The sequence below is a fragment of the Glandiceps talaboti genome, chromosome 9 (assembly GCF_964340395.1).
Source record: "Glandiceps talaboti chromosome 9, keGlaTala1.1, whole genome shotgun sequence".
Lineage (NCBI taxonomy): Eukaryota > Metazoa > Hemichordata > Enteropneusta > Spengelidae > Glandiceps > Glandiceps talaboti.
The window spans coordinates 1,578,229-1,601,085 of NC_135557.1; the positions used below are offsets into that span (position 1 = coordinate 1,578,229).

Here is a 22,857-nt window from a genome sequence, read left to right on the forward strand (position 1 = left end):
ACCCAGGTCAGTGAGGGTCAGTACAGATAGTGTAATTATGTAGTAGTGAGTGACCCAGGTCAGTGAGGGTCAGTACAGATAGTGTAATTATGTAGTAGTGAGTGACCCAGGTCAGTGAGGGTCAGTACAGATAGTGTAATTATGTAGTAGTGAGTGACCCAGGTCAGTGAGGGTCAGTACAAATAGTGTAATTATGTAGTAGTGAGTGACCCAGGTCAGTGAGGGTCAGTACAGATAGTGTAATTATGTAGTAGTGAGTGACCCAGGTCAGTGAGGGTCAGTACAGATAGTGTAATTATGTAGTAGTGAGTGACCCAGGTCAGTGAGGGTCAGTACAGATAGTGTAATTATGTAGTAGTGAGTGACCCAGGTCAGTGAGGGTCAGTACAGATAGTGTAATTATGTAGTAGTGAGTGACCCAGGTCAGTGAGGGTCAGTACAGATAGTGTAATTATGTAGTAGTGAGTGACCCAGGTCAGTGAGGGTCAGTACAGATAGTGTAATTATGTAGTAGTGAGTGACCCAGGTCAGTGAGGGTCAGTACAGATAGTGTAATTATGTAGTAGTGAGTGACCCAGGTCAGTGAGGGTCAGTACAGATAGTGTAGTTATGTAGTAGTGAGTGACCCAGGTCAGTGAGGGTCAGTACAGATAGTGTAGTTATGTAGTAGTGAGTGACCCAGGTCAGTAAGGGTCAGTACAGATAGTGTAATTATGTAGTAGTGAGTGACCCAGGTCAGTGAGGGTCAGTACAGATAGTGTAATTATGTAATAGTGAGTGACCCAGGTCAGTGAGGGTCAGTACAGATAGTGTAATATTATGTAGTAGTGAGTGACCCAGGTCAGTGAGGGTCATTACAGATAGTGTAGTTATGTAGTAGTGAGTGACCCAGGTCAGTGAGGGTCATTACAGATAGTGTAGTTATGTAGTAGTGAGTGACCCAGGTCAGTGAGGGTCAGTACAGATAGTGTAATTATGTAGTAGTGAGTGACCCAGGTCAGTAAGGGTCAGTACAGATAGTGTAATTATGTAGTAGTGAGTGACCCAGGTCAGTGAGGGTCAGTACAAATAGTGTAATTATGTAGTAGTGAGTGACCCAGGTCAGTGAGGGTCAGTACAGATAGTGTAATTATGTAGTAGTGAGTGACCCAGGTCAATGAGGGTCAGTACAGATAGTGTAATTATGTAGTAGTGAGTGACCCAGGTCAGTGAGGGTCAGTACAAATAGTGTAATTATGTAGTAGTGAGTGACCCAGGTCAGTGAGGGTCAGTACAGATAGTGTAATTATGTAGTAGTGAGTGACCCAGGTCAGTGAGGGTCAGTACAGATAGTGTAATTATGTAGTAGTGAGTGACCCAGGTCAGTAAGGGTCAGTACAGATAGTGTAATTATGTAGTAGTGAGTGACCCAAGTCAGTGAGGGTCATTACAGATAGTGTAGTTATGTAGTAGTGAGTGACCCAGGTCAGTGAGGGTCAGTACAGATAGTGTAGTTATGTAGTAGTGAGTGACCCAGGTCAGTGAGGGTCAGTACAGATAGTGTAATTATGTAGTAGTGAGTGACCCAGGTCAGTGAGGGTCAGTACAGATAGTGTAATTATGTAGTAGTGAGTGACCCAGGTCAGTAAGGGTCAGTACAGATAGTGTAATTATGTAGTAGTGAGTGACCCAGGTCAGTGAGGGTCAGTACAGATAGTGTAATTATGTAGTAGTGAGTGACCCAGTAGTGAGTGAGGGTCAAAGGTCAATTTGGTTGAGAATATGATTTCTTATTGTTATATTTAATTTGTGAAAGGTTTATTCACACAGGACTTAGAGAAAGACTTAGAAAAGGACTAGGTGAAATTAGAAATTAGTATGCCATGATTACTAACTGACTTACTGATTGGTGGGAACATTCTTGGGGGTGTGTAGATTAAGAATTGTTCATGACATGGTGATTCCATCAGTAATATGCAAATTAGGTCTAAAATGTGTCTTTTTGTTCAAAAATCTGTTATACCAAAACTACAGAGCCCATTGGCCTTCAATTTAAAGGGGCTGCCTATGGCGATATATACATGAAGGTGAATTTACAACATGGTGGTCATATTGTTGATATGCAAATTAGGTCTAAAAATGTCAATTTTGGTCAAAAACTTATATCTTGAAAACTACACAATGAATGGGGCTGAAACTTAAGAGGGTATGTTTCTGGAGGTGTTATTCTGCAGTTGATGTTCAAAACATTTTGACACAATGCCCTAGCAACCATAGCCACACCCTTAGCAACAGTGAAATGATGCATATTACAAAGATAACATGCCCACGCCCATTGCAACCACTAAATGATGATTTATATTGCAAAGATAAAAACTGGGAAGGGTAGGCAAGTTAAATAAACATTCAAAACATGTTAGTAAATATGCCTAGCAACAAGACCATGCCCTTAGCAACAGCCAAATATAGTTTTGCTACAATGCCATTGTTGCTATTTTTGATCTGTTTTGGTAGATTCCAGAAATCAACCCGAATGCCATGTTGCTGCAGCCACCACCTCCCATCATGCAATCAGAGGAGAACTGGCCACTGTTGACTGTAACCAAGGGATTCTTTGAAGGTGCTATGCAACGTGGCAAAACAACATCTAGTATGGCAGCTGATATCAATATGGATGATGGTGGTGAGGGTTGGGGAGATGATGCTGAGTTAGTCTTAGATGGTGAGTTGTATTGTCACTTTTATATGTATGGTGGTGAGGGTTGGGGAGATGATGCTGAGTTAGTCTTAGATGGTGAGTTGTATTGTTGCTAAAATGAAATAGGCTCGGGACTCACCATCACTCACTCATGACTCGATACGTTTTTGACGGATAGACAAATTTAATATTTTAACTGTAGACTAACAATAAGTTGAATAAGAGAAACACAGCACAGCAGGATCCTTCCTCATTACACATTGAACACTGTTAAGTATTGGTATTTGTTGACAGTACAGTCAAAATAGGCTTCTGTTAAGTATTGGTATTTGTTGACAGTACAGTCAAAATAAGCTTCTGTTAAGGTAGCGGTAAAGGCTAGGACGTCAGTTGAATTTGCATATAAACACTTCATAAAAAACTTGAAGCAGTCACTAAAAACTATTTTTCACACGCAAAAAAAAATCCACTCATAGTTAGAGGCACTACACACGAATTAAATATCCCAACATTGGAAAGTTTTCTGTGTAGCTGCATAATACTAACGTGTCACGTTGCACAATTACTACTATACTAGCCCAAAGCTTGAAGTCCAAAGGTTACATGTTTACACATTCAATGATTCATATTTTGGTTGCTTTGATCGTAACACAAATTTGAAAAAGCGAGAATTGTTTTTAACGGATGGCAAAATATTTCATCATGTGGGACACAGTATTAGGTAAATTGACTGCAAACTAAATTCACAATTGCAATTAAAGTCAAAACTACATGTACGGGAGTCACTCAAAGTACGGTACTTCCGGTGACCTTGCACTGTACAAGTACGCGATTTCTTGTGTTCAAGATCTTTCAATGATTTTCTATCCACACCCCTTGAATGTATGAATGGCTAAAGCTCTTTGATGATGAATATCAAACTTGTCCTATTTACGAAATCCATCTGTATTTACCAAAAACAATTGGCATAGACTCGCCAACATACAATCACATTACATGTGCTTCCACGTGTACTCCTCCCTGATCGGGCTGGCCTTCGAGTACAGCGACTTGCTCCGAAGTCGAGCGTACTCTACTACTACGTGGTAGCGATATACCAATCAAGTCTAGTTTTTGTCTAGCGACAAATTTGTTTGTCAATGACGTCTGTCGATATCAATATTATTTAAACTATCGTGAACAATTCAAGACGTTTTTATCGTGTTATTCTGAGTGAAATGAATGTCTAAACTAAATTCACAATTGCAAGTCAAAACTACATGTGCGAGAGTCACTCAAAGTATGGTACTTCCGGTGACCTTGCACTGTACAAGTACGCGATTACCAAAAACTAACTAATTTCACAGAAGACATGTTTATTCGTACAAAACTGTCGAATCAAAATCATGCTTTTACTATGTGTATTGAACTGAGTTTGATGTCACACATACTGGGTGTTTAGAGTTTCTCTTTCGCTTCAAGTTCCAGAGCTTGTTGTTGGTACATGGTGTTGCACGTAGCTCTCTGACGGAGGTATCAGTCCTCGATGAGTTTTCCTTATTTTTCTCAGATGCTAAAATTCAGACAGAGCCTTCATGCTTGTTCTTACCTTCTCTATCTTACTTACTGAGCAAACCATTTTGATATTGAATGGCGAATCTCGGTAAAATAACGATTTCTTTGAGCATTTAGTGTAAGCATGGTGTAAGCGTAGCATGTGGTATACGTTACTAAAGAACTCGCTAGTGAAAGGACTCTACGCATGCGCAGTGTAGTGTCTATTGTTTACGACCCCTTAGCCTAGTTACATAGTATCACATTCTGGTAGACGTTTGACATGTGTCTTGCTTGAGTGCTTTTCTACACCATACAATCAAGGACACGCCATATTGATAATCTTTACGTTTACTAGAGGGTCTTAACATGTCAGAATGCCAAACACACCAGCGAATTAGAGCAAAAGAGGTACTGTAAAAAATGCTAAAAATACACGAAAAACATCATTTTTCACCCTTTGTATCTCTTTTTCAAAGCTTTCGATCTACGTTGTTACTCATGGCAATGGAATGAAACCTTTTTTGGTCGATAAAACGTGATTATATAAAAATTCTCTCGGTGGTTTTTCGACGTAGCAGGTATACTTCGACAACAAGGTGTCGCCAAAGTAGCACTCATTTTTTACCGAAATTTACAGTTTTAAAAATTCATTAAAAAAAACGATAATAGATATCGACAAAAACCACCGAGAGATGTTAGAAAATTTTATAAGGAATATATAAATGCAAAGAAATGATTAAAAGATCATGTAGTTTCAAAGATCGAAATGAAAATATTAAAAAATATTTATTTTTCATATTTACTAGTGTCATATTTCATTAATCATAAAGAAACGCAAAATAATAATACTCCTAAAACAATCATATCAAGAAGGATGTTTGCTGCGAGTTTGGTTGCAATATCTTTATTCTGACATTTTTAGCACAACTGAACCGCTGAACCGATTGCCATGATATTTGGTGGGTCCATTACCTTGGGTGTCTAGTTGGGAAATTGTTCAAATCAAAATGATCGCATCACAGATGTGTGATTTGGGTCAAAAAATGTGATTTTTGGTCAAAAAACTTAAACTCAGAAACTACTGGGCAGATTGGTGCGAAATTTGGTGGGAACATTCTTAAGGGGATGTAAAGTAAGATTTGTCCATGACGGGATGATTCCATCAGTGATATGCAAATTAGGGCTAAAAATGTGTCTTTTTGGTTAAAAATCTATAATTCCAAAACTACTGAGCAGATTGGGCTGAAATTTAATGGGAATGTATCTAGGGATGTATGGACAAAGAAATATTAAGCATACCATGATTCCATGAGTGATATGCAAATTAGGTGTAAAAATGTTCATTTTTGGTCAAAAACTTATATCTCAAAAAGTACTAAGTGAATGAGTTTGAAACTTGGTGAGATGTTTCTAGAAGTGTTATTCTATATCATTGCTTTTCCTCAAAAATCTACAACTCTGAAATTACCCAGTAGATTGAGCTTAACTTTGTTGAGAATGTGTAGATTTGTCCTCATTAATAGCTGACACAGTGAGAACAGTACATTGTTAATTAACTATAATGTTTACTTTACTATTTCCTCTGGTGGTAAAGCCTGTAGCATGGCCAGTTTGGTTTATGACTTGATTATGTAATATGTTGTAAGACAGCTGTTTCATCACCTACCCATATAAACTGAATGTAGCTTGTGTTTAAAATATTACAATAAGACAACCAAGAAAGTTAAACATGTTACATTGGTATGACTTGGTTCCAAATTGATTTTAAAAAATAAAGAAGTACAAAACCTTGTAGACACATCCCTTTAAAGTTTGATTAGGATGTTGCTATACTTGTCTTGTACACTTCCAACATACGATGGCTGGATTATGATGATGGAAATAAGTATGAAAATTTTGTTTTGGTTACAACTTTAAATCTTCAAAAAATTATATATCTATCATTGCCCTGAACATGAAGTTGTGCGGCAACGCAATATTTGCGCTATTTTTTATGATTTTTTTTACACAACAAAGAAATGGGAGAAAAATAGCCTTTACTGCTACCTTAAGTATTGGTATTTGTTGACAGTACAGTCAAAATAGGCTTCTAATGATATTACACATTGTTTGTTTTCTAACTGATAATCAACTTTACTACTTCTACGTCCCCACTGTGCACATCACCCAATCATGTATTTGTTTGTTTTGCATTAGAAGCATCTGAAGGTGTGTATCAAATCTCCTGTTACATGAGTGAAACATCAAGCCTACATCATTTTAGCTGTAATGTTACACCAAGCCTACATCATTTTAGCTGTAATGTTACATGAGTGAAACACCAAGCCTACATCATTTTAGCTGTAATGTTACATAAGTGAAACACCAAGCCTACATCATTTTAGCTGTAATGTTACATGAGTGAAACACCAAGCCTACATCATTTTAGCTGTAATGTTACATGAGTGAAACACCAAGCCTACATCATTTTAGCTGTAATGTTACATAAGTGAAACATCAAGCCTACATCATTTTAGCTGTAATGTTACATGAGTGAAACACCAAGCCTACATCATTTTAGCTGTAATGTTACATGAGTGAAACACCAAGCCTCCATCATTTTAGCTGTAATGTCCCATGAGTGAAACACCAAGCCTACATCATTTTAGCTCTAATGTCCCATGAGTGAAACACAAAGCCTACATCATTTTAGCTGTAATGTTACATAAGTGAAACACTAAGCCTACATCATTTTAGCTGTAATGTTACATAAGTGAAACACCAAGTCTACATCATTTTAGCTGTAATGTTACATGAGTGAAACACCAAGCCTACATCATTTTAGCTGTAATGTTACATGAGTGAAACACCAAGCCTACATCATTTTAGCTGTAATGTCCCATGAGTGAAACACCAAGCCTACATCATTTTAGCTGTAATGTCCCATGAGTGAAACACCAAACCTACATCATTTTAGCTGTAATGTTACATAAGTGAAACACTAAGCCTACATCATTTTAGCTGTAATGTTACATAAGTGAAACACTAAACCTACATCATTTTAGCTGTAATGTCCCATAAGTGAAACACCAAGCCTACATCATTTTAGCTGTAATGTTACATAAGTGAAACACTAAGCCTACATCATTTTAGCTGTAATGTTACATGAGTGAAACACCAAGCCTACATCATTTTAGCTGTAATGTTACATAAGTGAAACACCAAGCCTACATCATTTTAGCTGTAATGTTACATAAGTGAAACACTAAGCCTACATCATTTTAGCTGTAATGTCCCATAAGTGAAACACCAAGCCTATATCATTTTAGCTGTAATGTCCCATAAGTGAAACACCAAGCCTACATCATTTTAGCTGTAATGTTACATAAGTGAAACATCAAGCCTACATCATTTTAGCTGTAATGTTACATAAGTGAAACACTAAGCCTACATTATTCCATACAACATGATGATCCTATAGTTGATATGCAAACCATGTCTTAAAATCTAAATTTTGGTCAAAAACTTATAATTTTGAAAACTACACAATGAGTACAACTAAAACTTTGTAGGGATATTTCTGCAGGTGTTATTCTGCAGTTATTGTTCAAAACATTTTGTCTCTTACAACCATGGCCACACCCTTAGCAACAGTGAAATGATTATTCATGTTACAAAGATAAAGAATAAAAAAATGTATGTAAATATACCTAGCAACATGCCCACACCCATAGCAACAGCCAAATACACTTCTGCTACAATGCCATTGGCGTTATTTTTTGTGTTATGTGAAATGGAAAGTATGACATTATGTTTGTATTTGATATTACAGAAAGTTAATATGACATTATGTTTGTATTTGATATTACAGAAAGTTAATATGACATTAAGTTTGTATTTGATATTACAGAAAGTTAATATGACATTAAGTTTGTATTTGATATTACAGAAAGTTAATATGACATTAAGTTTGTATTTGATATTACAGAAAGTTAATATGACATTAAGTTTGTATTTGATATTGCAGAAAGTTAATATGACATTAAGTTTGTATTTGATATTACAGAAAGTTAATATGACATTAAGTTTGTATTTGATATTACAGAAAGTTAATATGACATTAAGTTTGTATTTGATATTACAGAAAGTTAATATGACATTAAGTTTGTATTTGATATTACAGAAAGTTAATATGACATTAAGTTTGTATTTGATATTACAGAAAGTTAATATGACATTAAGTTTGTATTTGATATTACAGAAAGTTAATATGACATTAAGTTTGTATTTGATATTACAGAACGTTAATATGACATTAAGTTTGTATTTGATATTACAGAAAGTTAATATGACATTAAGTTTGTATTTGATATTACAGAGGGTGGTTTTGATGATGAAGGTATGATAGGCATAGATGATGAAGACAAAGATGAGGAAGGAGGTGGATGGGATGTTGGTGATGATGATTTAGAGTTACCAGCTGATCTGGTAAGTCACACCATCTTTGTTGCAACATGGTATGCCCATCACCTTACTATGAGTATGACATGTGACAACCACCATGCTGCTGTAACATGTGACACCAAGTACACTGCTGTAACATGTGACAACCACCACACTGGTGTAACATGTGACACCCATCACACTGCTGTAACATGTGACAACCACCACACTGCTATAACATGCGACAACCACCACACTGCTGTAACATGTGACACCCACCACACTGCTGTAACATGTGACAACCACCACACTGCTGTAACATGTGACAACCACCACACTGGTGTAACATGTGACACCCATCACACTGCTGTAACATGTGACAACCACCACACTGCTGTAACATGCGACAACCACCACACTGCTGTAACATGTGACACCCACCACACTGCTGTAACATGTGACAACCACCAAACTGCTGTAACATGTGACAACCACCACACTGCTGTAACATGTGACAACCACCACACTGCTGTAACATGTGACAACCACCACACTGCTGTAACATGTGACAACCACCACACTGCAGCGACATGTTGTATTCACTACCCGTGACATGTTGTACTCACTACCCAAGTGACATGTTGTACTCACTACCCCAGTGATATGTTGTACTCACTACCCCAGTGACATGTTGTACTCACTACCCCAGTGACATGTTGTACTCACTACCCCAGTGACATGTTGTACTCACTACCCAAGTGACATGTTGTACTCACTACCCCAGTGACATGTTGTACTCACTACCCCAGTGACATGTTGTACTCACTACCCCAGTGACATGTTGTACTCACTACCCAAGTGACATGTTGTACTCACTACCCCAGTGACATATTGTACTCACTACCCCAGTGACATGTTGTACTCACTACCCCAGTGACATGTTGACATGTTGTACTCACTACCCCAGTGACATATTGTACTCACTACCCCAGTGACATATTGTACTCACTACCCCAGTGACATGTTGTACTCACTACCCCAGTGACATGTTGTATTCACTACCCCAGTGACATGTTGTACTCACTACCCCAGTGACATGTTGTACTCACTACCCCGGTGACATATTGTATTCACTACCCCGGTGACATGTTGTACTCACTACCCCAGTGACATGTTGTACTCACTACCCCAGTGACATGTTGTACTCACTACCCCAGTGACATGTTGTACTCACTACCCCAGTGACATGTTGTACTCACTACCCCAGTGACATGTTGTACTCACTACCCCAGTGACATGTTGTACTCACTACCCCAGTGACATGTTGTACTCACTACCCCAGTGACATGTTGTACTCACTATCCACTATCCAGCTATGGCATGTTAGTTAAATTGTCTCGCAATTAATAATGCAGTCATCATAGTACATTCTACTAACCATATTTATTTGTTGTTACAGGACATTGGGCCATTGCCTACTGGTGGTAGTGGTGAGGACGGCTACTTTGTACCGCCAACTAAAGGCACAAGTCAAGCACAGGTCAGTTATTTTATTATATTATAACATGTGTTTTTGCAAGAAGCTATGTTTGTGATTGAGAATACCAACTAGTATACCAAGCCCAAGAGAAGCCTTTATTAAATGACCAATGACTACCAGTTAAACAATATGTGTCCCGGCCTTTATTAGTCCTGCCGGACGAAGTCCAGGACGGGGACTTATGGATTAGGTTCCATCTGTCCGTGTGTCCGTGTATCCGTGTATCCGTGCATTCGTCTGTCTGTCCGTCCTTCCGCAGCCGTTTCTAGGAGATGCCTGGACTGATTTTTTTCAAACTTGGTACAGGGGGAACATAAAATAGCATACATATGCACGTCAATTTGTTTCATGATACGATCCAATATGGCCGCCGAGCAGCCATTTTGTTTGCAAATTTTCCCTGTCTAAAGCCATAACTCAGACATGCTTGAACAGATCTCATTCAAAGTTGGTATTAGGACAGTGTTCTATGACATACATGTGCATATCCATTTTCTTCGTGATACGATCCCCCATACCCGACCCATCCTTTATTGTTGTAGGCATGTTCCATGTCCAACAAGCAGACACAACATATCTAAGTCCGTTTGATTTAGGTTTTAAGTGATCAGAGTGTGATCAGAGTAGTGATAATTCCTTAACCTTTTCACCACCAATTGCCCCCTGGGAATGTTTGTTCTCCACCACCCCCCTCACTGACCACCAGGTGAAAGTGAGTGTTATGTAATCAAATTGATATAAAAATACTTAGAGTTGCTCATTTTAAAAAAAATGAGGTATCATTTCATTGGAAAATAAATTCTCTACATCACACTTGCAAATACATGCATTCAAATTCCACAAACACAACCGAAATATGAATTAAAGTAATAAAATATGAATAAAACTGACACAAGTCGTTTATTTATTGACATATCACAAATACACAAAATATTTATATTACAAATAAAATTCAAAATACCAACATTTATGTTCCTACAAAACTTCTCTTTACTGGTTAAATTGTCAAAATTGGCGAAAATTTGGCAGAAAATGACATTTTGAGTCGTAAAAATTTGAACGAAATTAATTAACGGCTCACTAATCCGATTATGACGCAACAGACGGTGCCGCACCGGCAATGAAAGTGTCTTAAAATATCTAAAGTTGTCACCTTGATACCTTTTGAAAAGTTGGTTTTTTGTAAATATAATTCATTATTTAGCAGAACAACAAAAAATTATTATGCCAGAAATCGGCAAAAAATGACCGTAAGTCAGTAGCATCGGCGCCAAAATCGGATGGGCAAAATGGCTTTATTTGCCGACGCACATACCGACCAACGGAAATATGCAGCCTGTAATTTGAACCCACGTCGCGGTAATGTTTTCGTCACATTGAGTACATTGAGTTCACACAGCCATCTCCTTTCATTCCTAAATGCCATCAAAGTCAAAATTAAACAGAATTTTTCATGAACAGAGCCGTTATTTACATCTCAAACGATGTTAGGGGAGACAATTTTCGGTGTGGCCATGTTGAAATTTGAATTTTACCGTTAAAAAACGCATTCAAAAATGTGATCGGAAAATCTTCAGATTGTGTGTAATCTACCGCCCACATTGTAGCACTGACCAGTATAAATTGAACTTGTATGAGTATTATTCATTATTGAACATTACCACAAAGAAATATGACCAAAATAATTACTTTTGGAGCTAAATACTGGCCCCAAGGCCATAGTATGAGCGAATACTACGGGTCAACAAGTTACGCAATTTGCCAACTTTCACTACGGCAACGGTGAATTCCCCGCCGGTAGATCACTCGGCCCTCGTGGTAGTTCTGAAGCCTATACCGTTCCCACAACTGACCTGATGTATTCAACAATGTTTTTGAGTAAAAATTCAGTGGAAATTTCTCAGGACAGTTGTCAAAATGACATCGTAGGAGATGCTACGTGAGCTGTTAATTGCTTCCGCGTTGTTGAAATTCGATCTTTCTGGTGAAAAACGCACACAAAATTTACGATCGCTCGTCTTTCCAATCGTGCTAGAAAACCATCCACTAACATGTGTTCCAAATGGCAGGCAATATAAACAAGGCTAATACGCATGTGTGGAACTAGTTATGGCAGCAAGTTTTGCAGCAATAGCTGCCGTTAAACGGTTTGAACGTCGTAGTAGTTGAATGACCTTTGACGTTCCCGCTGTAGAGGGAATCGGTGGGCGCCCTAGAGCGTTCCCGCTGTAGCGGGAATCGGTGGTGAAAGGGTTAAAACCCAATCATAGCTGGGACTATGTCATTCTCAATGACTTGTTAAATGACCAATGATCACCAGTTAGATAACTTATGTCATCGCTGTTAATGATTTACTAGTGACTAATGGTTTGTCATGACAACACTGGTTACTGATCTTCTTCTCATTCTAGGTATGGTGTAACAACTCACAATTGCCAGTAGACCATATCTTAGCTGGATCTTTTGAGACTGCTACAAGGGTAAGATACAATTTTGTGAATCAATACCACACCTCATATCAATACCACACCTCATATCAATACAACACCATATCAATACAACACCTCATATCAATACAACACCTCATATCAATACAACACCTCATATCAATACAACACCTCATATCAATATAACACCTCATATCAATACAACACCTCATATCAATACCACACCATATCAATACCACACCTCATATCAATACCACACCTCATATCAATACAACACCATATCAATACAACACCATATCAATACCACACCTCATATCAATACCACACCTCATATCAATACCACACCTCATATCAATACAACACCTCATATCAATACAACACCTCATATCAATACAACACCTCATATCAATACCACACCTCATATCAATACCACACCTCATATCAATACAACACCTCATATCAATACAACACCTCATATCAATACAACACCTCATATCAATACCACACCTCATATCAATACCACACCTCATATCAATACAACACCTCATATCAATACAACACCATATCAATACAACACCATATCAATACAACACCTCATATCAATACAACACCATATCAATACAACACCTCATATCAATACAACACCTCATATCAATACCACACCTCATATCAATACAACACCTCATATCAATACAACACCTCATATCAATACAACACCTCATATCAATACAACACCATATCAATACAACACCTCATATCAATACAACACCTCATATCAATACCACACCTCATATCAATACCACACCTCATATCAATACCACACCATATCAATACAACACCTCATATCAATACCACACCTCATATCAATACAACACCTCATATCAATACAACACCTCATATCAATACCACACCATATCAATACAACACCATATCAATACAACACCTCATATCAATACAACACCTCATATCAATACAACACCTCATATCAATACAACACCTCAAATCACCTCACCTTTGGCCCTAGCAACCATGACCCTTTGGCCCCTAGCAACAACCAAATGGCAGTATATTTGGTTAAATAACAACATCTTCTGGTAGGCAAGTGAGTTAACATTTAAAAAATGTATGCAAATATCCCTAGCATCCATGACCATGCCCATAGTAACAGCCAAAACGTACAAGTTGGAACTATGTCTTCGATTGAAGGCTTGTTTTATCAAATGTTTCTTCTTTATTTATCCTAGTTACTTCATGACCAAGTTGGTGTGGTAGATTTTACTCCGTATAAACAATTATTTATGTCAACCTACAGCAGAGCAAGGACAACATATGTAGCATTACCAGCCATCCCCAGTATGTTTGGTTATCCACATAGAAACTGGTAAGTACATAGACCCACATAGAAACTGGTAAGTACATAGACCCACATAGAAACTGGTAAGTACATAGACCCACATAGAAACTGGTAAGTACATAGACCCACATAGAAACTGGTAAGTACATAGACCCACATGGAAACTGGTAAGTACATAGACCCACATAGAAACTGGTAAGTACATAGACCCACATGGAAACTGGTAAGTACATAGACCCACATAGAAACTGGTAAGTACATAGACCCACATAGAAACTGGTAAGTACATAGACCCACATAGAAACTGGTAAGTACATAGACCCACATAGAAACTGGTAAGTACATAGACCCACATAGAAACTGGTAAGTACATAGACCCACATAGAAACTGGTAAGTACATAGACCCACATAGAAACTGGTAAGTACATAGACAACATACCAATCATTGTCAGTATGTTAGGATAGACAGTGCTAGGAATGATGTAGTGTCTTCATGTCATCATCAATTAATTTAATGTTGAAATAGCCATATGGATGAGAATATGGTATTTGTTTTAGGTTTATAGCCTCCAAGGGAGGGGGAAGGGCTATTACAATGGCAGTGTTCTGCCAAGGTTTCCAACTAGTGGGGACAATGGCCCCCTGGTTGCAAAAAGAGGGGTCATTTGACAGGGAGTGGGGTCAATTATTTATTGTCTATGAAATTATATATATTACCTCGGACCACTATAGAGATACCGTGGTCTGAGATATTCCATTACACATAGACTATTACCCAACTACATAAAAAAATTCCATTCATAATAACAGTTCCCAGTAAGCTATTTTTTGAAAATTGTGTACTACACATTACACCTTAGAAAAAGAAGGCAACTACAATTATGTAATTTAAAGTCATTTCTACAGAGTATATTATATATTGTTTAGAAAGATTGGACAGCCAGGTAGTCACAATTTTTAATCTGACTATCAATGAATAGCAGTACTCAAATTTATGATTCCTTTTCTCAGACAAGGACAAAGAACAACTTCAAAATTAGTGAACATATGCTTGAATAAAAAATTTGAGAAATCCTAATCTTGTAACCACTTGGCACTTGTTTCATTTTTACAACTGTTACACTCTGCTGTGTTTATCATTCCCTCTTCAAATTCATGACAAGAGTTTTTAAAAAAAAAACATTTTGAGGAAAATAAACTCCCTGACTTTAAAAAGTACCAAATGTGAACGAAAAACTTACAAATAATAGTCAAACAAACTTTCAACATGATTTGGTCCTGCTATATCAAATGACAGCATTAGTTACATACATGTATTGTAAACTTGATACGGAAAGCTGACATTAGGTGTCCTTGAAACTCAGAGATCTTGAACTAAAACTATCAACAACGTCAAAGTTAGGATGCTTTGTAAATACAACTGTAATTATTTTCTGATTTCATCTCTGAGTTCATTCTTCATGTCTGACCGGGCGCACATGCATCGGCCGTCTCGAGTGGTTATGCCAGTGATCACTCATTGATTCAGTGCCAAACATTCACATGTGTCACTGTCAACATCACGCAACACGATCCCCTAACACAGCTTTGTCAGAATCAAAATACACATGTACTCATTTTTGTTTCCATTAATTTAACCCATCAACAAATGAAAATCACAACCTGTCCCATAAAATTTGGTTTCCTAAGGCTTATGTGGCAGAGAGATGTTCCGATTTCCCGTAGCAAGTTCAGTGTTTCACACACGTCAGTGAGTAGGTCAGAGGTCGAGACAGTGATGCGTCGGTAGACAAAACATGTGAAGAGAGACGTCCATTTCGGCGTCTCATCTACTCCCTCTAATGTTTCAATTGAAGATTATGTTTTATCAAAGTTGTATCTTTTTGTTGCATATTAATCCATTTGTTTGCATGTTAACAATAGAACTGCGCGTTGTCACTGTATCTTATATGATGTCAACAAAACTATCGCTTACGGAGTCAGTATACTTTTTGTGGTATTGACGCCGGCCAGGGCAGGGGCTTGCCCTGGACTTAGGTGTCTGCCGTAAAATGAATGCGCCAAATTGACGCAAGGTGGGAAAATTATTGCGCCATTTGTAATTTTAGGGGGCCAATGTCGCAAGGCCGCGGCCTCGGCAGAACACTGCAATGGGCTATGTGTGTCTGTCCATAATGTCATTTAACTTACATGCAATATTCAATTTCTTTCAAAACTGATACACAGGTAACATATCATGTAACACAAAGGGGACATCATGTGACACATGTGACATATACATGATAACTTAACTGATGATAAGGCCCAATGGTGTATAAGCATGAAAAAATCTCTCTCTCTCTCTCTCTCTCTCTCTCTCTCTCTCTCTCTCTCTCTCTCTCTCTCTCTCTCTCTCTCTCTCTCTCTCTCTCTCTCTCTCTCTCTCTCTCTCTCTCTCTCTCTCTCTCTCTCTCTCTCTCTCTCTCTCTCTCTCTCTCTCTCTCTCTCTCTCTCTCTCTCTCTCTCTCTCTCTCTCTCTCTCTCTCTCTCTCTCTCTCTCTCTCTCTCTCTCTCTCTCTCTCTCTCTCTCTCTCTCTCTCTCTCTCTCTCTCTCTCTCTCTCTCTCTCTGCGTGGTGGTGGGTTCATTACCATTCGGAAATGTTCAAATAACAACTTATCGTACCAAATTTAAACTACAACAACTACTTGGCAGACCATTCTGAAATTTAATTGGAACATTCTTAGATGTGTTCAGATTAAGAATTATTCATGACATGATGATTCCATCAGTGATATGCAAATTAGGTAAAAAAAAAGTGTCTATAATTCCAAAATTGCTGAGCAGAACATTAATGGGGATGCTTCTGAGAATGTGTAGATGAAGGTATATTCACAACATGATCCCATTTGGATGTGCAAATTAGGCCAAAAAATCTCAATTTGGTGCAAAAACCCATATCTCGAAAACTGCAAGGGGAATGGGGCTGAAACTTGCTGGGGATGTTTGTAGAGGTGTTACCCTGCAATTATTGTTCAAAACATATTGACACAACTGGCCCTAGCAACCATGACCATGCCCTTAGCAACAGTGCAATGATGATGATGATGATGATGATGCACATTGCAAAGATAACAGGAATTGATAGACAAGTGATTAAACTTTTGAAAGATTTATGCAAATATTGCTAGCAACGAGACCATGCCCATAGCAACAGCCAAAAGCTGGCGTATGTGGTAAATGTAACAACAGGGCTGGATAGGCAACCAGATAACATAAGCAAAAGAAACCCTGTTATGCTATAGTGTCGTTGGTCCTATTCTTCCAGTAGGAAGCATGATAAAAATAGTTTTATAAATTAAATAAATGCTCATCCATATGGCCACTTGAATGTTTTAGGTGAGTATGTCTTTGAATGTACAAGACTTGTAACAAGTTGTAATGTAATGTCATTTATGTGTTTACCCATCTAGGAGAGAAGCTGGTGCCCGTGGTGGTGTTCCATCAGTCGGTATGAAACTAAACAACCTAGTTCAAAGGTTACAGGCAGCCTATCAAATGACAACACAAGGCAAATTTGGAGATGCTGCAGAGCGGATGAGAGGAATTTTATTGAGTGTACCACTGCTTGTAGTAGATACTAAACAAGAAATAGCTGAGGTGAGTTATGTCAGTGAGAGTGTGTATGTATGTGTGTGTGTGTGTGTGTGCATGCATACATGTATGTGTGCATGTGTGTGTGTGCATGTGTGTGCGCACGTGTGTATGTGTTTGTGTGTGTGTGTGCATGCATGCATGTATGTGTGCATGTGTGTGTGCGTGCATGTGTGAGTGCATGCGTGTGCGCACATGTGTATGTGTATGTGTGTGAGCATGCATGCATGTGTGTGTGTGCGTGCGTGTGTGCGCACGTGTGTATGTGTGTGTGTTTGTGCATGCATGTATGTGTGTGTGCATGTGTGTGCTCATGTGTGTGTGCGTGCGTGTGCACACATGTGTATGTGTGTGTTTGTGTGTGTGTGCATGCATGTATGTGTGCATGTGTGTGTGCGTGCATGTGTGTGTGCATGTGAGTGCATGCGTGTGCGCACGTGTGTATGTGTATGTGTGTGTGTTTGTATGTGTGTGTGTGTGTGTGTGTGTGTGTGTGTGTGTGTGTGTGTGTGTGTGTGTGTGTGTGTAGTACATTGTTGTAATCTAGCCATTGTTCTCTCTGTCACCAGGCACAGCAATTGATTGGCATTTGTAGAGAATACATTGTGGGCCTAACCATGGAAATAAAACGAAAAGAGCTACCTAAGAGTTCACTAGAGGATCAAAAAAGAAACTGTGAGGTCAGTATATATAATTTTGTTGAATAGTTGTGATTTGTTGGTCATTTAGTGTATGTCACTTGATATTATTCATCGATAGATATCCTACTCAGCCAAAAGAAAGTGACACGAGTGAGGCTTGTCACTGTAAATCTGAGTTAAGGAATTATTGAGGGGAAAAAATATTACGAATGGCATATTTTATCCAACAGAGAGTTCCCACTTTACACACTGTACTTTACAGACATATGTTTGTTGGTTGCCATGGTAACCACATTAACTTTATAATATTGATATTTTATGCAACAGATGGCTGCCTACTTCACACATTGTAATCTACAGCCAGTTCATCAGATTCTGACACTACGCACTGCCCTCAATCTCTTCTTTAAGCTAAAGAACTACAAGACAGCAGCTTCATTTGCCCGTAGACTTTTGGAATTAGGACCTAAACCAGAGGTCGGCCAACAGGTGAGATACACAGCCATTCTTGTATTCCTTACACTTTTACAGTAAGACTACTTATTGTACCAAGTCATTTATCTCCTAATACAGTGCTAAGACTGTACAAGTCATTTATCTGCTAATACAGTGCTAAGACTATGAACAGTACCAAGTCATCTATCTCCTAATACAGTGCTAAGACTATGTACAGTACCAAGTCATCTATCTCCTAATACAGTGCTAAGACTATGTACAGTACCAAGTCATCTATCTCCTAATAGAGTGCTAAAACTATGTACAGTACCAAGTCATCTATCTCCTAATACAGTGCTAAGACTATGTACAGTACCAAGTCATCTATATCCTAATAGAGTGCTAAGACTGTACAATACTAAGTCATTTATCTGCTAATACAGTGCTAAGACTATGAACAGTACCAAGTCATCTATCTCCTAATACAGTGCTAAGACTATGTACAGTACCAAGTCATCTATCTCCTAATAGAGTGCTAAGACTATGTACAATACCAAGTCACCTATCTGCTAATACAGTGCTAAGACTATGTACAGTACCAAGTCATCTATCTGCTAATACAGTGCTAAGACTATGTACAATACTAAGTCATCTATCTCCTAATAGAGTGCTAAAACTATGTACAGTACCAAGTCATTTATCTGCTAATATAGTGCTAAGACCATGTACAATACTAAGTCATCTATCTCCTAATACAGTGCTAAGACTATGAACAATACTAAGTCATCTATCTCCTAATACAGTGCTAAGACTATGAACAATACTAAGTCATCTATCTCCTAATACAGTGCTAAGACTATGTACAATACTAAGTCATTTATCTGCTAATACAGTGCTAAGACTATGTACAGTACCAAGTCATCTATCTCCTAATACAGTGCTAAGACCATGTACAATACTAAGTCATCTATCTCCTAATACAGTGCTAAGACTATGAACAATACTAAGTCATCTATCTCCTAATACAGTGCTAAGACTATGTACAATACTAAGTCATCTATCTGCTAATACAGTGCTAAGACTATGTACAGTACCAAGTCATCTATCTCCTAATACAGTGCTAAGACTATGTACAGTATCAAGTCATCTATCTCCTAATAGAGTGCTAAGACTATGTACAGTATCAAGTCATCTATCTCCTAATACAGTGCTAAGACTATGTACAATACCAAGTCATTTATCTCCTAATACAGTGCTAAGACTATGTACAGTACCAAGTCATCTATCTCCTAATACATTATATGAAACCACTAACTACTTAATTACTTTGCTAAAACAAAACTGCATAGTGGGAGAGTTGAACAGTAGAACCACTTCTATATGTTACAAAAAGAATACAGCAGAGCTATTCTGACTGAATATGGTGGCCATTGTTCTCTTTTGGGGATTATGACGTCATAGAGGGGAGTGCTTTGTCTCAGTTAGTATAGGAAGCAAGGGTGGACAGTAGTAATTCTGACTTTGTTACTCGTCAGAATTAATCTCAGCATGATAAATCCTCTTTCAATGACGATTCTACCATTTTTCAATAGATTAATTTGGCTTTTCATGTAAGTGTCATGCCCTACAATATTAACAATAGTGAAAATGCCAGTGTATTAGTGAGAGTATATTGTGTTAGTGAAAAATGCCAGTGTATTAGTGAGAGTATATTGTGTTAGTGAAAAATGCCAGTGTATTATTGAGAGTATATTGTGTTAGTGAAAAATACTAGTGTATTAGTGAGTATATTGTGTTAGTGAAAAATGCTAGTGTATTAGTGAGAGTATATTGTGTTAGTAAAAAATGCTAGTGTATAGTGAGAGTATATTTTGTTAGTAAAAACTGCTAGTGTATTAGTGAGTATATTGTGTAAGTGAAAAATGCTAGTGTATAGTGAGTATATTGTGTAAGTGAAAAATGCTAGTGTATTAGTGAGTATATTTTGTTCAAGTTGATCATCCATTGCTATTGCTACTTCAGACTATTACAAGTCAATATCAAAATTTCTATTATGATAACTAGAATGTATTGACTCAAAAAAATTAGAATTCACAAAAGCATAATATTCCGATTGCCAATTTGTTTTCCCCATCCCAGAAGTTAATGACTACTGTATGGTTAGGTTTGTGATACCAAGCTATGACAAAAGTGTACATTTGATAGTAACGTTGTTGTTGTTTATTAATTACTCATTTCAGACACGTAAAGTGTTACAGGCCTGTGAAAAGAACCCAACCGATGCACATAAACTAAACTATGATGAACACAATCCATTTGATGTATGTGCTGCTTCATACAAACCAATCTACAGGTAAATTAAGTACTTCTTGTAATTGATAAGTTACTACAGGTAATTAAGTACTTCTTGTAATTGATAAGTTACTACAGGTAAATCAAGTAATTCTTGTAATTGATAAGTTACTACAGGTAAATTAAGTACTTCTTGTAATTGATAAGTTACTACAGGTAAATTAAGTACTTCTTGTAATTGATAAGTTACTACAGGTAAATTAAGTACTTCTTGTAATTGATAAGTTACTACAGGTAAATTAAGTACTTCTTGTAATTGATAAGTTACTACAGGTAAATTAAGTACTTCTTGTAATTGATAAGTTACTACAGGTAAATCAAGTACTTCTTGTAATTGATAAGTTACTACAGGTAAATTAAGTACTTCTTGTAATTGATAAGTTACTACAGGTAAATTAAGTACTTGTAATTAATAAGTTACTACAGGTAAATTAAGTACTTCTTGTAATTAATAAGTTACTACAGGTAAATTAAGTACTTCTTGTAATTAATAAGTTACTACAGGTAAATCAAGTACTTCTTGTAATTGATAAGTTACTACAGGTAAATTAAGTAATTCTTGTAATTGATAAGTTACTACAGGTAAATTAAGTAATTCTTGTAATTGATAAGTTACTACAGGTAAATTAAGTACTTCTTGTAATTAATAAGTTACTACAGGTAAATTAAGTAATTCTTGTAATTGATAAGTTACTACAGGTAAATTAAGTACTTCTTGTAATTAATAAGTTACTACAGGTAAATTAAGTATTTCTTGTAATTGATAAGTTACTACAGGTAAATTAAGTACTTCTTGTAATTAATAAGTTACTACAGGTAAATCAAGTACTTCTTGTAATTGATAAGTTACTACAGGTAAATTAAGTACTTCTTGTAATTGATAAGTTACTACAGGTAAATTAAGTACTTCTTGTAATTAATAAGTTACTACAGGTAAATTAAGTACTTCTTGTAATTGATAAGTTACTACAGGTAAATTAAGTAATTCTTGTAATTAATAAGTTACTACAGGTAAATTAAGTACTTCTTGTAATTGATAAGTTACTACAGGTAAATTAAGTACTTCTTGTAATTGATAAGTTACTACAGGTAAATTAAGTACTTCTTGTAATTGATAAGTTACTACAGGTAAATTAAGTACTTCTTGTAATTGATAAGTTACTACAGGTAAATTAAGTACTTCTTGTAATTGATAAGTTACTACAGGTAAATTAAGTACTTCTTGTAATTGATAAGTTACTACAGGTAAATTAAGTACTTCTTGTAATTGATAAGTTACTACAGGTAAATTAAGTACTTCTTGTAATTGATAAGTTACTACAGGTAAATTAAGTACTTCTTGTAATTGATAAGTTACTACAGGTAAATTAAGTACTTCTTGTAATTGATAAGTTACTACAGGTAAATTAAGTACTTCTTGTAATTGATAAGTTACTACAGGTAAATTAAGTACTTCTTGTAATTAATAAGTTACTACAGGTAAATTAAGTACTTCTTGTAATTGATAAGTTACTACAGGTAAATTAAGTAATTCTTGTAATTAATAAGTTACTACAGGTAAATTAAGTACTTCTTGTAATTGATAAGTTACTACAGGTAAATTAAGTACTTCTTGTAATTGATAAGTTACTACAGGTAAATTAAGTAATTCTTGTAATTAATAAGTTACTACAGGTAAATTAAGTACTTCTTGTAATTAATAAGTTACTACAGGTAAATCAAGTACTTCTTGTAATTGATAAGTTACTACAGGTAAATCAAGTACTTCTTGTAATTGATAAGTTACTACAGGTAAATTAAGTATTTCTTGTAATTGATAA

General features: G+C 36.8%; 1 protein-coding gene across 2 annotated transcripts in view; it reads left to right on the forward strand.

The window, feature by feature from the left end:
• Window positions 1-22,857, forward strand: part of LOC144439675 (coatomer subunit alpha-like) — an 83,411-nt gene that overhangs the window by 54,970 nt on the left and 5,584 nt on the right. For both annotated transcript variants that reach the window (XM_078128908.1, XM_078128909.1), the window contains 9 exons: window positions 2,494-2,701; window positions 8,571-8,680; window positions 10,095-10,175; window positions 12,587-12,655; window positions 13,867-14,003; window positions 17,429-17,615; window positions 18,179-18,289; window positions 18,578-18,739; window positions 20,926-21,038. In XM_078128908.1, the coding sequence (XP_077985034.1) occupies window positions 2,494-2,701; window positions 8,571-8,680; window positions 10,095-10,175; window positions 12,587-12,655; window positions 13,867-14,003; window positions 17,429-17,615; window positions 18,179-18,289; window positions 18,578-18,739; window positions 20,926-21,038 (1,178 nt within the window). The remainder of the gene's footprint in view (window positions 1-2,493; window positions 2,702-8,570; window positions 8,681-10,094; window positions 10,176-12,586; window positions 12,656-13,866; window positions 14,004-17,428; window positions 17,616-18,178; window positions 18,290-18,577; window positions 18,740-20,925; window positions 21,039-22,857) is intronic.